We start from the raw sequence: 14,970 nt of genomic DNA, 5'->3' as shown, positions 1-14,970 counted from the left end.
GACCGGTCTATACTTCTGATTTTTATGTAATGCATACGTATGTTGTCTATATCAAGAAGAACAATAAGATAAAATTATAGGGGAAAGGGTAAGCGATCAACCCCAGTGATAGCTAGAAGCCCCACTGGCTGCCCAAGGAAAGGAGCATGCTAGACAGGACCCTGGGCCCAGGCCGGGGGGGGGGGGGGCGCGGTGGAGGACCGTGGGGAGAGCGAGAACATCACAGCCACCGGTTGCTCCCAAACCCAGGTGTACGTGAGGACAGACGACAAAAATCCCCTACTGTTAACCTCTCAGATTTATATATTTCAAAGCACTTCCCATTTTGTCTTATTCAGCTTTCTCAGTACTCTCATCTGAGTATTATTATCCCCATTTTGCAGGTAGGAAAAGTGAGACTTAGAGACTTAGATCAAATGGCTTAAGAATCACAGAACAGAATCAAGGGCTTGCAGGTTATCTGACACCAGTCCTTCAGCCCCTTGTCAACAGCAGCCCCACTCCAAATGAGAATTTATGCTCCAGCTGAAAGGCAGCTCAATAAAGCAAATAGAGTAGGGATTCTGGAGTCCACAGGCCTTGATGTGAATCCCACCTCACCTCTGAAATTCAGCCTCTCAACTCCTCACAGGGACTACTGCCAGAATGAGGTGCCATCACACAGGTCAATCAGCAAACACCGCACGTGACTCAGGGCAGGGCTTGATAAATGCTAATCCACTGGGCCCCCCACCTCCCAGGGCAGCCGAGCCCTGAGGTGGCTGTCGCTATTAGAAAGACTTCCAGATACAGGCCTAACGTTGGACTTTGTGTAGCTTCCGCTGCCCAGCTCTGGCCCCATTCCCAAGGCCAGAACAGGAAGTCTTTCTTCCCCCAAGGGACCTCCACCCCTGGAGACAACTCTTTTCCAAAAAGCCCCATTCCTTCAGTGCTGACCCACCTGATGTGGTCTGGTTGCCAGGCATCTTCAGTCCAGTCCACAGTGACTCCATCACAGAGCGGTCACCTGGCTCCTCCCCAAGTGTCCCTTCTCCTTCTCCCCTGCAAGGACCACCTCCAAGGAGAGAAGGGCATACAGGGCCCTGGGCCTCTTTGACGAGAGGGCTCCTATTCAGAAGAGCTGTGCTGTGGACATCTATTGTGGACCCTCCCTCTGATTCTGCTGGTGGGACCACCCTCCTTCATCACAGCCTTTACGCCAGACCGGAGCCAGTCCCGGTGCATGATGCTCGCCGCTGGAACTAGATCAAGAGTAGGAATGTGATCCACCAGGGCATTGACACACAGTGAGGATGTGGCCCAGGTTAAGAAAATCAAGTCTGGGGCTGCTCCAGCCAGCCACCTGGAGTCTGAAATGGGAACCAACACGGAGACAAATGGGGAGAAAGAATCCATCTTTGAGCCCTGAATCCAGCTATCACTGAAGTCAGACAAGGTGGGGTTTTCTTTCACCTGCAGTGAAAAGGGCCCTAACCCACAGAGCTTGGCAGAACTTCAAAATGGGTCTTCAGCTTGGCTCGGGCCCTCAAAAGTCTCCATACACTGCTTCCCCCTGCGCACCCTGGCACCTCCCCAGGGCAGGGGCTCTGGCCCCACCAGCAGAAAGCCTTGCAGGATGGACCTGGATTTGCACTGCCACTTCCATCCTCTCTACAAACACAACACATTCCTGTACTGCCTTTGCCGAGCGGCTGGCTGGGGCTGAGCAGAGCAGATGACACAGACACTCGGCCACTGGTCCGCCCCCTCCCTACTCTGGGGTCCCCAGCAACCGTCACATCTCTCTAGTGACACTCTCTCCCACCAAGCACACAAGCAGCCTCACATCCTCTCAGCCACACCTCCACCACCCCCGGCAGCTGCTGCCTCTGTGTGAGCCGGCTGGAGAGCTCTTAAGCGCTGGTCTCCATGTCTGTGCCTGAAGCCAGCCTGTAGCCAGGCCACCACACCCAGGCTCCCCCGGAAGCAGCAAACTAACCTCTCCAAGGATGGAGCCCGCATTCGTGACAGCCTGAGAACCCCCCAATAAACGTTTCCACTTTCCTGGGGGAAACTGGGGCTGCTCCTGGGAGCCAATATTCCAGGATGGAAAAAGAAGCCTTGAAGCAGGAAAGTAAAGCATCCTTGTAGGAAACGCATCCCTCAAGTCACCATGTCGGGGGTCTGGCCTCACCTTGACACACAGTGCTGTCAGAATCAACCCCTAAGGGTAAGGGGCAGATAGATACGCCTTCATTCTCTTTTCTTTTCTATTTCATAAATGGAACCCCTGATTAAAGATAATTGCTTCCTTTGGGGTCTACATGCCTGGCAGCCTTTGGGGAAGATGATAGTCCTCAAGTCATAACCACCCACTATCTGAAGGATTTCCAACTCAACTTGTTCCAAGCCTTTTTCCATGGCATCCAGATGCCCAGGACTGGGCAGAGTGTGGTGAACACACACATGAGCGACACCTGATAAAAGCCCCTCATCGATGGACTGCATCCCTTGTGCTGATGTATCTAAAGTTTGCTCTGGTGGGAGGCCCCCAGAAGAGAGCGAGCAATCCCCAGGTGCATCTTCCAAAAACATTTGTCGGTGAATGTGCTAAGTCTCCTGGTCTAACAACTGCTTATGCTAAGCTGAAGTCGGTGGATGTGTGAAGACACTCGGTTTCAAACTGGGGAGAGCAAAGTTGGGATCCAAAGCTTTTGGAAATGGGTTCTCTATTTAAAGACTAGTGCTTATCAGCTTCAGGGAAAAGGCAGCACTTCTGAGAAGCCTCCCTCGCGAGCTCCTTTGCCCCTTCACCCTGCCCACTGCAGAAGCCAGGGGTCTTCATTCCTTCCCTGACTCCGTGTCCTGAGACGGGATGCTCAGAACGCACACAGTGGGCAGTCCAAAGACAGCCCCAGGGCCAACTTTACAGGAGGCAGGCAAAAAAGGCTGTCACATTTTCCAAGGGGAGATCATTATGTAATTCGAATGCTATCCTACATCATACCTGCACTTCTGGCAAGAGCAAGAGGTCCATGAGCTCTGCAGACTCTAGAGAAGGGGAGGTCTTTAGAGATTGGCCCCCGGCCTCTGGCCAGGAAGGGGAGTCCAACCAAGAGATGGTTTCTCCTCCGCGGCTCTCTCTCCTGTGTATTTAGCATGTTCCTTATGAAGACAGCTGTCAGAGAACCGTGTGAATGGTTCTCGCCTCTTAAAGGACCACTACTTGAATCAACCGAACCATTCCAATGTAAATGGCCTTTTGTGAAAAAACCATTAATGTGGGCCCAATTCCAAAGACCTCTAACCTTCTGGATCAGCCTTGGGCAAGACTGGTGAAGTGCAGAGGGAGTGTGTCTTGGGCCCCATCCTCAAGCAAAACTCTCCATCTGCCCCTGGCCACTGGGTGCTGCCCATCCTCCAACACCATCAACACCTCTTCCTCCCCAGATGGCACTCCGGACCTCAGATCTTTGCTTGATCTGCCTCTAAAGATTTCCCTCTAAACGTACTGTTCCTGGGTCCCACTCCTGGGACCATACCCTCTGCCAGACAAGGCAGATATGCTAAGGCAACTCTTCCCCTCTTCCCCATAACTGGACGTTACCTGGGGCTCCCTAAGAGGTCTAGCCATTTGGGGTCACACCCAAGAACAAAAATAGCTAAACTCTGTTGATCCACCAGGCACTACACTAAGAGCTTTACCCGTACTCCCTCATTCCCTACAATAACCCTATAACGTAGATACTATAATTACCTCTGTTTTATAGATAAAAAAGCCTGAGCCCCAGGAAGACGAAAGGAACTCGCCCAAGGTCTTATAGCTAATAAGTGACAAAGCTAGAGATCAAACCTGGGCAGTCTGGCTCCAAAACCCCAGGTTCTTAACCAGCGCATCAAAGGAGCAATTTCAAACCTGGGAGCAAAGGAGGAAAGAGACAATGGGAGGCTCCATAGAGCTCCCCATCCCCGTGCTGCCTTCTCCACCTGGGAACGGAGGTCATGCAGTTTGACAGGAAGGTTTCCTGCCTCATTCTGGCCCTGCCTCCAGCCTACTGGGCGTCATCAGGCAAGTCCCTTGGCCTCCCTGGCAGTCTCCCCCAGTGGAAAGAGAAAATGTCTGTACAAGGGGTGACTGGGAAGGCCCCGCTGGCCGTCTGCCGTCGGTCCTTCTCAGCTTCGTACCGCGCAATCTAGAAAGGAAGCTTAATACCACGCCACTGTTTCCAGGCTCATAATTTCCCTCCTCTTGGGCGCCAGAGCCTCAGGGCCTCCACGTCCCCTTTCCTTAGCCTGGGTGCAGGCTACTTCCTTCTCCCTGCCCCTCCTACAGGTGTTAGCTGGGTGAGACCAAGCTCTGCTAGACATGTCAAATCAGAGGCTTACGTGAGCCCCCAGTCTTCTTTATCCCAGGTCCCTGGTGGCTAAGGTGCTATAGCAACCTCTCCCCAGCGGGCTGTCAGCAGAACCGACCCGTGCTACTTCTGCTCACCCTAGACGTCTCCCTCGTTGCCCCCTTCCACGAGCTGCATCACGCCACCACAGCAGCTTCAATCACACAGATGAGGACAACACCCTAGTGGATGGGGAGGAACAGGAACCTCGGAGAACACAGCTGCCCCACCAGCTGTGACCAGGCGGACTGTTCCAGGACTCCCTCATCTTGGAACCCAGGCATTTTCAGTCCCTGTGAGACAACAGGGTACATACCAAGGCTGTTTACAGAGGCCGTATCGGGGAAGGCAAGCCACTTCCAGCTCCCACTGGCCGATCTGCAGAAAGTCACCCCGTGTCCAGCACATCTAAGTCCCAAAATAGACAGTGGCCATGTGTCCGCTGTTCCCCAGCCTTTCCATTTGTGAAAAGAACATCTGTGGCCACTTGGTGTCCTGGAGATTTCATTTGCTACATCAATCTGTATCCCAGAGCAAAGATGTCTACTCGCTTGATTAAACCAGTACTACCAGAAGCTAGAGTTTCTCCATTTCCTCGATTCCCACTCTCTGTCTGCTTAGGTTTACGAGATGGAAGGAAGGAGTTGGGGGGATAGTGGGGGGAGTTGAGATCTATGTCAGAAGTCCCTGATCATGGAAATGAATGGAAATGTACAACCTTTCAAAAAGAGATCCATGTCAGGCTCTGTTATGGTGTGACGTCAGCATACTCTCGGAGGTATTGCCCATAATCGGCAGGGAAGGACTCTAAATCATTGAAATATGCCCAGTATGTCATCTACAAAGAAAACGCATCTCACCATGCTAGGCTAGGAGTGAAGGCACCCAGATCACTTGAATGACATGATGGGCATCTCAGTAAAAATGCAAGCAAGGGAACCTGTACAAATTTCACTCAATAACTGAGCACCAGTTATGTGCCAAATCCTGTGCCGAGTTCTGAGGATGGCAAACAAACAAAACAAACAGCTCCTCCTTTAGAGGAACTCACAGACCTGCAGGGGCGTCTGATACCAGGACAACTGATTCTAGTATGACTTTCATGTCACCTACTAATCTACTGAGCAAAGACAGCAGCGAATATGGTTGACTCTGAACAGGTGAGTCCCAGAGGCCATCAGAGAAGACAGGAAGTATGAACTGGAGGAACAGAATTTACAGGAAGAAATCTGGGCAAGGAGCAGAAATTACAGTGGAGGAACAATGAAGGTGAGGCTGCCAAGAGGTGTCTATGTGCAAATCAAGGGTATCCTCTAGTGATCTGAGTGTTTTCTACATGAGGAAACCTCACCTGGCCCAAGCGTGCTCTGATCCACATGCCAACAGAGCAGAATGGTTAAGAACATGGGCTCCAGACTGAGGCCCCTTCTGCCTCTCACTAGGAGAGCATGGGCTCTGGCTCGAGTCCTGGATCATCCACTTCCTGGCTTCGGGACCTTGGGCAGCTTATCTAACCCCTGTGCCTCAGTTTTCTCATCTGTAAAATGGAAAGAGTAACAGAGCCCACCTCATAGGGTGGTGATAAAGACTGGCTGAGATACCCAAATAAAGGGCACACAGTGGGCATTCCAGTCACCTTGCCCAGTCTCATCTCCTTTGTCTATAAATTACAGGTTTGGAGGATTTAAGAGACAGTAGAGCCCTAACTGGTACCTGAATGATGTTGGCTGCAGATTCCCAATAAGCCAAGGCTAACATTACCTGGCCAGGGGAAGAGCTCGCAGCCATGGCTGGAAGAGCAGATGTGGGAGTGATACTTTCAGGCTCTGGCGGAAAGCCCTGGTCCAATCAGACCGCTGGAGATTGTGGAAAAGTTCAGGTGACCCATAAAAGGCGAACTCCGAGCCTACAGCAGCACGCGGTGGTCAGGGGAGAGGTGAGCGCTGGGCGCTCAGCTCCAGCCAGGGCTTGCCCAGGGGGCCTGAGGGGACAGCCCTTCCCTTCTTCCCGAAGAAGCCAGAAAGCCAATTTTTTAACTGGATGGTCTCAATTTGGAAACGTCAGCAACTACTTCAAAAGTGCTGGAAACGCTGAGCTGAGGACACCAACCCTGCTTCAGACCCCTGCAGGCTCGTGGTTCACAACGGAGAGAAGAGAACCCCGTATACTAGCATTCATCTAATATTTGTCCACAGTCTCTCCTGAAAACTTCTCAAGGACCTTGAAGAAGAAAGAAGAACCAAAGAGTGCTGCTACCCAGAGTTAGGACCAAGAGCCTCTTGAACTCCTCAGAGAACTGTCCTGTCTTTGGGCATCTCCACAAATTAAAGGGACAATTTTTCAGTTACTGTAAGTCACTTCTTGTAGTACCCCAACAAACACTCAGCTTTTACGCTACTATTTAGATCATGTTCACTATGTGCTGGGCATTTGATACAGATGATCTCGTGTAATCCTCAAGACAACCCAAGGAGAGCTGGACAGATGGAGAAACCGAGGCGTGCAGAGCCAGTACGTGATGGTGGTGGGAGCCGGACCAGGCGGACAGCTAAGCACTGGTGCTCAGAATCCCCCCTCTGCACTGCCTCTCACCTGGCCAGCGCCGGCTCTCGGGGCCAGCGCCACCTGGGCTGCAGGCCACTTCCTCTGGCACAAGCAACACTTGCCTCTCCTGCACGCGTGTGATGCTATGTGTGCCCACAGGAGCCGGCCAGGGCCAGGTCTCCCAGGAGCCTCCCACCACAGCTGGGGGCGCACTGCTAATCACGTATGACGCAGGCCCAGACCCAGGGACCACGTCTCCCGTCCTCCTTGCCCTCTCCTGTCCTCCTTCAGCCACGAGGCTGAGCGGGCAGTGCCCCCTGCAGATGGCTGCCACCACCAGTCTGTCTTAGAGCTGATACGAGGACCTGAGCTCTTGCTGCGAAGCAGACCCCAGAGCCATCCCCCCTCTGCAACTAGCAAAACCCCTGAAGACAACCCACTGGGCCCCGGGTGACTGGTGAAGCGTTGCTCTCCTTGCAGGAGATCGTTTCTGGCCCCAAATCACACACAAACTCCCCCAAGCCCAAGGCATGTGAGGTGACGGAGCAGGCACCACGAAGAAGGGGGCAGCTGCGTGGCACACACCCCAGCACGCCCCGTGGCGCCCCCAGCCTCACAGGACGGTGCCAGCCAAAGTGCCAGAGTGCCCGTCCAAGAGTGACAGCATCCTTCCCCGGCCCGCAGGGAGGTTTCGAAGATTAATTAGATGAACCTGGCAGTATTTGAGGTTCCCCAGGGAACAGGTTGAATACGTCACCCCTGAAACAAAGCTCTTAAGTGTGCCTCAGGCTGGGTCTTTGTTCATCGTTGTGCAGGACAACCGAGTCCGACAGCTGACAGCACACGAGTGACCAGGGCCCCGGCCTCTGTGCTGGCCACAGTCAGTCACAATGCATGGTTTGGACAGTAGGTGGCAGGACGGAGAGGAGCTGCTTCAGATGCTCCCTCTCTTACGATGGCCTTTCCAATTCAAAGTGTCCCTCCTCCTCCAGGAAGCCTTCCTGGTCCTGTGGGCCTGTGTGACCTCTCTTATCTCTAAAAAGCTGTTAGCCACCTGACTTTTACCATCTGCTGCCTTGTTTGGGGCTGATATTTTAAAATATTATTTGATGAGCATTTAGTATGCACCAGGTACTGTGGTCAGTGCTTTACATACATTATTTGACTGATCCTTAGACTAAATCTATGACGTGAATGTGGTTATACCCATTTCACAGATGAGGAAGTGGCAGCTTGGAAAAGTCAAACAATGTGTGTGTCCTGCGTCTGTCATTTTCTTCTCCGTGGGACTGCATCCTCTCACATGGGATTGCAAGCTCCTTCTTGGCAACCGGGCTGACGTTTACACTTCCTTCCAGCCCCGGAGCCCCCACGCACACAGCTAAACACTGGATGACTGGCTGTTACAGCCATTTGCAGGGACCAATCAGCCTTAATTAAATTAGCCCAGAGGTGGCAATAATGAATAAAACTGGTCAGCCATGTGGCCAAGTGGCCATATGACAAGAATCCTGACGTGTGCTGTGCATTGTCTTAATTACCAAAAAAAAAAAAAAAATTCCTATTTCATTGCATATTAATTATCAGGATCCTTTACTAAAATGTTTGCCCCTCATTTATTTCAGGGGTAACTGAAGAACTGAGGGTCTGAGGGAACAGGGTGTGGCGGGGCCCACACCATGCGGAGGTGCTGACCCAGGGTACAGGCTTGGCCTGTGGGCTCCACGCAGCGTGGCCCCAGGGGACAGCCTCCCGGGAGGGAAGGCGCGGGCTCACCTTTGGTGGCGTAGGCTTCCGCAATCATGCGCAGCCTGTAGGGAGGGACGGCTGTCAGCGGCAGGTCATCGAGGCCCACCCGGGCATAGATGTTGAGAGCCTCCTTATAATCTCCTTCCACATAATTCAACTTGGCCATGATCAGATTGGATTCTTGTAGGAACTCTGACTAGAAGGAAAAGGAGAGAGAAAAACATTTTCCTACGATGCTAGGAGTAATGCTCCCTCGGGGACCCGACACCTGCTGCCACAAAGCCTCGGGGCTCTCCACACAAAGATGCGCACACGAATGTTCACAGCAGTATTGTTTGCCATGGCCCTGTGACTGCCAACAACCTGAATGCCCAATGACTGAGGAACGGATAAGGAAAATGTGGTATGGCCCCACAGTGGAATATTACCCAGCCACAGTGAGGAAGGAAGCAGTGCCCCATGCTTACCACAGGGATGACCCTCAGAAACACCATGGCAGGTGAAAAAGCCAATCACAAGAGGCTACATGTTGCATGCTTCCACTTATATGAAATGGCCCGAGTGGTCAAATCTATAGAGGCAGAAAGTAGATTAGTGTGTTTGCCTAGGGCTGGAGGGTGGGGGATGGCAGGTGACTGCTAATGGGTACGGGTTTATTTTGGGGGCGATGAGAATTTTCTAAAATGGGGTAATGACTGCACGAGTCTGTAAATATACTAAAAACCACTGAACTGTACATTCTAAATGGGTGAGTTATATGGCATATGAACTCCACTTCAAGAAAGTGGCTGTAAAACAAAACGAAACCGAACACTGAGGCTCCCCACAGGTCCCCGTGCTTGGCTGTGTTGCGCCAAGGACGAAGGGATGCTTTATGAACAAAACATACAAGCACCTGTCTCAAAAAAGGACATCCTGGTGCATCCTGCCCGCTGCCCTGGGGGTGTGCTACAAGACAATAACCCAAATAACCCAAAGAGAGAGGTTTTCTAAATTGGTGCAAAACCCAGGACTTGCTTTCTTTCCAGGGGCGAACTTTTCCCACTGAGCCATTCTCACTGGGTAAGGTGACTGAACCCTGGTCCTCCCCACCCCCCACAGAGGCTGCGAGCTCTAGCCCTCGTCCTCTGATGGGCCCTCATTCCTCTCCAGGCAGGAGAGGTTGGCCTCCCCAGTCCATCCCCACTGGCCTCAACCGCTGCCCTTCCCCCTGGCCAGCACTCATCAGCAGGAAGAGAGGAGACAGCCTAGCCTGCTATATAAGGAGACAGATTTATCACCCTCTCGCAGGCCTGCTCCTTGGAACCCAGGCTATGCAAGGCTAGATTTTCCTGCTTACAGGAGCATGCCAGGAAGCTGCACCGTTCTGTTAACCGTGACGGGGTGGCCAATGCCAGGTAACCAGTCAGAGCATGGCAAAGCAGCTGTCCGCCAGGATCGCCAGCTTCCGGGCATTTCTTTTTTTTTTTTTTTTTCTTTTTTTGAGTATAGTTGACACACAATGTCACACACTTTTCAGGTGTACGACATAGTGACTGGACAACTCCCTAAGCTCTGCTGTGCTCACCATAAGTGCAGCCGCCACCTGTCACCATACCGTGCTGTTACAGATCACTGACTCCATTCCCTATGCTGTGCCTTTTATTCCTGGGACTCATTCAGTCCACAACTGTATCTCCTGCTCCCCTTCATCTATTGCGTCCACCCCCCAACCCCCCCGCCCCTCTGGCAACCATCACCTTGTTCTCTGTATTTATGGGTCTGTTTCTGCTTTTTGTTTGTCTCTTTATTCATTTGTTGTTTTTTTTTTTTTAGATTCCACATATAAGTGAAATCATAAAGTATTTTTTGAAAGGAAGCAGGGGTTGGGGCGCCTGGGTGGCTCAGATGGTTAAGCGTCTGCCTTCGGCTCAGGTCATGATCCCGGGCTCCTGGGATCAAGCTCCACAACATGCTCCCAGCTCAGTGGAGAGCCTGTTTCTCCCTCTCCCTCTGCCTGCCGCTCCCCTGCTCATGCTCTCTCTCTCTCTCTTTCTCTGTGTCTCAAATGAATAAATAAAATCTTTAAAAAGAAAATTAAAAAAAAAAAGAAAGGAAGCAGGGGCAATGGGCAGCATTAGAGAGATGGTAAAATCAGCAAAGGGAAGGAAGGGAGGGTTTTTTTTAAAGTAAATTAAATTAAATTTTATTATTATTTTTTAAGTAGGTTCCATGCCCAATGTGGGGCTTGAACTCATGACCCTGAGATTAAGAGTGGCATGCTCTATTGACTAAGCCAGCCAGGCGCCCTGAAAGGAACAAAAAAAGGGGGTTTTGAGTGGCCAGAGAGAGAGAAAGAAAATTAGAATGCAAGAAATGAGAATTATCTTTGCAAACAGAAAAATCAAAACAGACTTAAGAGAAGAGGAAAAGAGCTATGAAAAAAAGTCCCACCACAGGGGTTCTCTACCCAGAGAAAAGGCTTCCTGGCAGACAAGGCTGTCTTCCTTCCTCCCTTAGGCCTTCCAGCCCTGGGACCACTGGTTTAAAAAGCAAACAGAAGGGGGAGGGGAGCAGAGGTTGGTGTTTACCAGGCCCAGAGCTTCAATCTGGGGATGGACAGTGGTAGAGGCTGCACGACGGTGCAGATGTACTCAACGCCACAGAACTGTACACTTTAAGATGGTTTGATGGCAAAGTTTGTGTTAGATAATATTTTACCAAAAGAAAAAGATGTTTAATTCAACTTGAAAAAAAAAATTTTTTTTTTTTTAAAGAAAAGTAAACTACAAGGCCAGATGTAAAAGATACAGGAGCCTGAACAAAATTCCAAGTGCAAAGGCACAGTGTGCATGCACTGGGAGAGCCTTGCCGGAGCGAGTCTAGTTGGCGACCCCACACAGAGGCTGCCGCTGCAGGGCTGGGGATACCGGCCCCAGCAGAGCTGTGCTGCCCTGCCCAGGAGAAACACGGTTTTCTTGACTTGACTGAGAAGCAGGTCTCCTGACTCCCAGGCCAGGCTCCTTCTGCCCCACCACATTGCTACCTTGCTCTGGTCCTGCCTGTTTCAGTCCGTGCGTATTTTGTGGGCACCTTGTCTGCACTGGGCTTGAGCAAGTGCCCCACCAGGAGACGTACTGATTTAAGGTCAAGAAGAGAACAAGTTTCACAGTAGCCAGCTATTGGGGCAACACACCCGTGCAAAAGCTGGGCGACTTTGGAACATTCTTTATACGGTAGAGGAAGCTTTAAAATGGCCACAGGAGAAAAATCTCTCTAGATAGAACCAATAACATCGCAGTAAATGACATGTCTCTGGTGCCACATCTGAGCCTCAAGACAACCCCTAGCTAACTATGCTAACGGATGAGAAATGTGAAGCTCAGAGAAAGTACGTAACTTCACCGAATCACACAGCTTATAAAGCTAGAACTGGAACACAAACTCAGGAATTCTAACTTGAAATTCCATGTTCTTACTACTGCACTGGGTGGAGAGCAAAAAAACCATCAGCACCTGGTAAACCAGAAGGTTAATTCTTCACAGTGAAGTTAGGGATCTGGAAGGAGGAAACAAACTAGCCAGATGTCAGGCCTGGAGCATGATCCTCAACCTTTCTCCCCTAGCACACAGCCACACCCTCTGGCCTCTTGAAGGGACGCCTGATGGCCATCCCTGGGAAGCACGGCCCACGTGTCCACTGTCCCTCTACCCTTTCTCACTGATGAGGACCGACGAGTATCATGAACTGACTCTGAAGAGAAGTGTGGCATGGCCCTTTAAAAGAAACAGGGAAAGGGGCGCCTGGGTGGCTCAGATGGTTAGGCAACTGCCTTTGGCTCAGGTCATGATCCTGGAGTCCTGGGATCGAGTCCCACATCAGGCTCCCTGCTCGGCAGGGAGTCTGCCTCTCCCTCCAACCCTCTTCCCTCTCGTGCTCTCTATCTCTCATCCTCTCTCTCTCAAATAAGTAAATAAAATCTAAAAAAAAAAAAAAAGAAACAGGGAAAGAGAGAATATGTGTTTTTAAAGGCCCAAATGCAGCACCAAGTGCTTAGTAAACTGACCTTCCTATATTCAAGTGATGCGCGGGGTGCCTGGGTGGCTCAGTCAGTCAAGCGTCTGACTCTTGATTTTGGCTCAGGTCATGATCTTGGGTCATGGGATCAAGCCCTGCATCAGGCTCTGTGCTCAGCAGGGAGTCTGCTTGTCCCTCTCCCTCTCCTTCTGCTCCTCCCTCCACCCCCGCTCACTCTATCTCTGAAATAAATAAATAAAATCTTAAAAAAAATAAAGTAATTAACTGATGCTCTCAAGCCAGCCTGAGGGGCCTGGAGCTGTGTCCAGTGGAGACAGACATACATAGAGGCCATTTAGAAAGGAGGCTTTCTGCCTGCATTTCCAGAAGCCTGCAGCCACACAACTGACAAACACTAACACTCACTTACACAAATGTTGCCCAAGCCCCCAACTGCTCCAGGGCCAAGGAGGTGACGAGATGACAAGGAGGAAGGACATCTCTGAATGAAAGCTCACAGGCTTGGAATATCTAAGAGCTGGGAGGGTCCAAGCTCACCCCTCCAACAGCCCACCCTATTCAAACTGATAGAAACTAAGCCCCAGAGAGGGAGGTGGCCTCCGTGGGGGTCACGGAACAATTTGGGAATAGGCACAAGCTTCCAAAACGGATACAAAAAGTAAAGCTAAGGAAAACATGGCTTCTCGGGGGGGGGGGGGGGTGTACATAAACATGAGAATAAAGTCCAGAGAAGTAGCCCTGGAGGGTTCTGAGATGGGAAGTGAAGAAAAAGGAAAGAGAAATCATCAAGGTTAAAGGCAAAGAGCTACAACTGAACAACAGCAAAAAAAACCCAACCCAAATAAAAAATGGGCAAAGCACCTGAATAGATATTTCTCTGAAGAAGACATACAAATGGCCAATAAGCACATGAAAAGATGCTCAACATTCCTGATCATGAGGGAAACGCAAATCAAAACCACAGTGAGATATCACCTCAAAACTATTAGGATGGCTACTATCCAAAACCAAAACAATAGCAAAAAACAGAAAATAAAAAATGCTGGCAAGGATGTGGTGAAACTGGAACTCAGTGTGGTGAGAAAGTAAAATGTAAAATGGTGCAGCTGCTACAGAAAATAGTATGGAGGTTCCTTAAAAAATTAAACATAGAATTACCATATGATTCAGCAATTCCACTTTTGGGTAAATGCCCAAAAGAACTGAAAGCAAGATCTGGAAGAGATATTGTAAACCCACATTCATGGCAGCACTATTCGGGGCACCTGGGTGGCTCAGTCGGTTAAGCATCCACTCGCAATTTCGGCTCAGGTCATGATCTCAGAGTTATGAGTTCAAGCCCCACATCAGGCTCTGCACTGGGCATGGAGCCTGCTTAAGATTCTCCCTCTGCCCTTCCTCTCTCTCTCCCCTTCTCTCTCTCTCCCCACCCTCTTAAAAAAAAAAGTCTGTATTATATTATAGCAGCATTATTCAAAGTACCAAAAGGCAGAAGCAATCTCAGTGCCCACTCACAGGTGGATAAACAAAACACTGTATAAACCTACAATGGAGTATTACTCAGCCTTAAAAAGGAAGGGAATTCTGACACATGCTACAACATGGATGAACCTTGAGGACGTTATGTTAATGAAATAAACCAGTCATAAAAAGACAAATACTCTACAATTCCGCTTATATGAGGGACCTGGAGCAGTCAGAATCATAGAGACAGAGAGTAGATTGGGGGTTGCCGGGGGCAGAGAGGGGGGAACGGAGAGTCGGAGCCTCATGCATAGACAGTTTTGGTTCGGGATGACAAAAAAGTTCTGGAGATGAGATAACGGTGAAGGGTGCACAACAGCACGACGGCAGCTGAGGACGCTGACGGGTCTGGGGCTGGGTGCAGGCAGCTACCTGGAGGAGCGTGACCTCCGAAGAGCAGGAAGAACCAGCCTTCAGGGCGGGGAAGAACTCAGAGCCCCGCAAGTGAGCTAATGGGTGTAGGGGGCAGCAGGCACAGGGGGAGCAAAAACGAGAGGAAAGGAGATTCAAAGGAAGCAAGAAAAGAATATGTGATGAGAGGGAAAGCTGAGTCTAGAGACGGGAAGACAGGGCAGGGAAGGAGCAGAGCAGAAGGGTAGTGCTTAAGGTCTCCTGGGCCATGAGGGTTAGGGCCATTGCTCAGGCAGAGGGACGGTTCCATCCTGGCTGCCTCCCCTACCAAAGTACCAGGCTTGTGCTCGCCAGGAGGAGCCCCACGCAGTTCCGGGCCACGGCAGCCTGGGGACGTTCAGGAGCTGTGTA

The 14,970-nt window shown here is 50.8% G+C and overlaps 1 protein-coding gene across 4 annotated transcripts in view; it reads right to left on the bottom strand.

Annotated features, from left to right (window-relative positions):
• Nucleotides 1–14,970, bottom strand: part of TTC7B (tetratricopeptide repeat domain 7B) — a 248,846-nt gene that overhangs the window by 210,424 nt on the left and 23,452 nt on the right. For 3 of the 4 annotated variants that reach the window (XM_028098223.2, XM_028098234.2, XM_088024480.1), the window contains one exon: nt 8,694–8,862. In XM_028098223.2, coding sequence (XP_027954024.1) covers nt 8,694–8,862 — 169 coding nt within the window. The remainder of the gene's footprint in view (nt 1–8,693; nt 8,863–14,970) is intronic. The other variant, XM_028098245.2, reaches the window with a different exon arrangement.

Source organism: Eumetopias jubatus, unplaced genomic scaffold, assembly GCF_037043125.1.
Source record: "Eumetopias jubatus isolate StellerSeaLion01/CBP00866 unplaced genomic scaffold, mEumJub1_p1.0 scaffold_7, whole genome shotgun sequence".
Classification (NCBI taxonomy): domain Eukaryota; kingdom Metazoa; phylum Chordata; class Mammalia; order Carnivora; family Otariidae; genus Eumetopias; species Eumetopias jubatus.
This window is presented reverse-complemented; position numbering and strand designations above follow the sequence as displayed.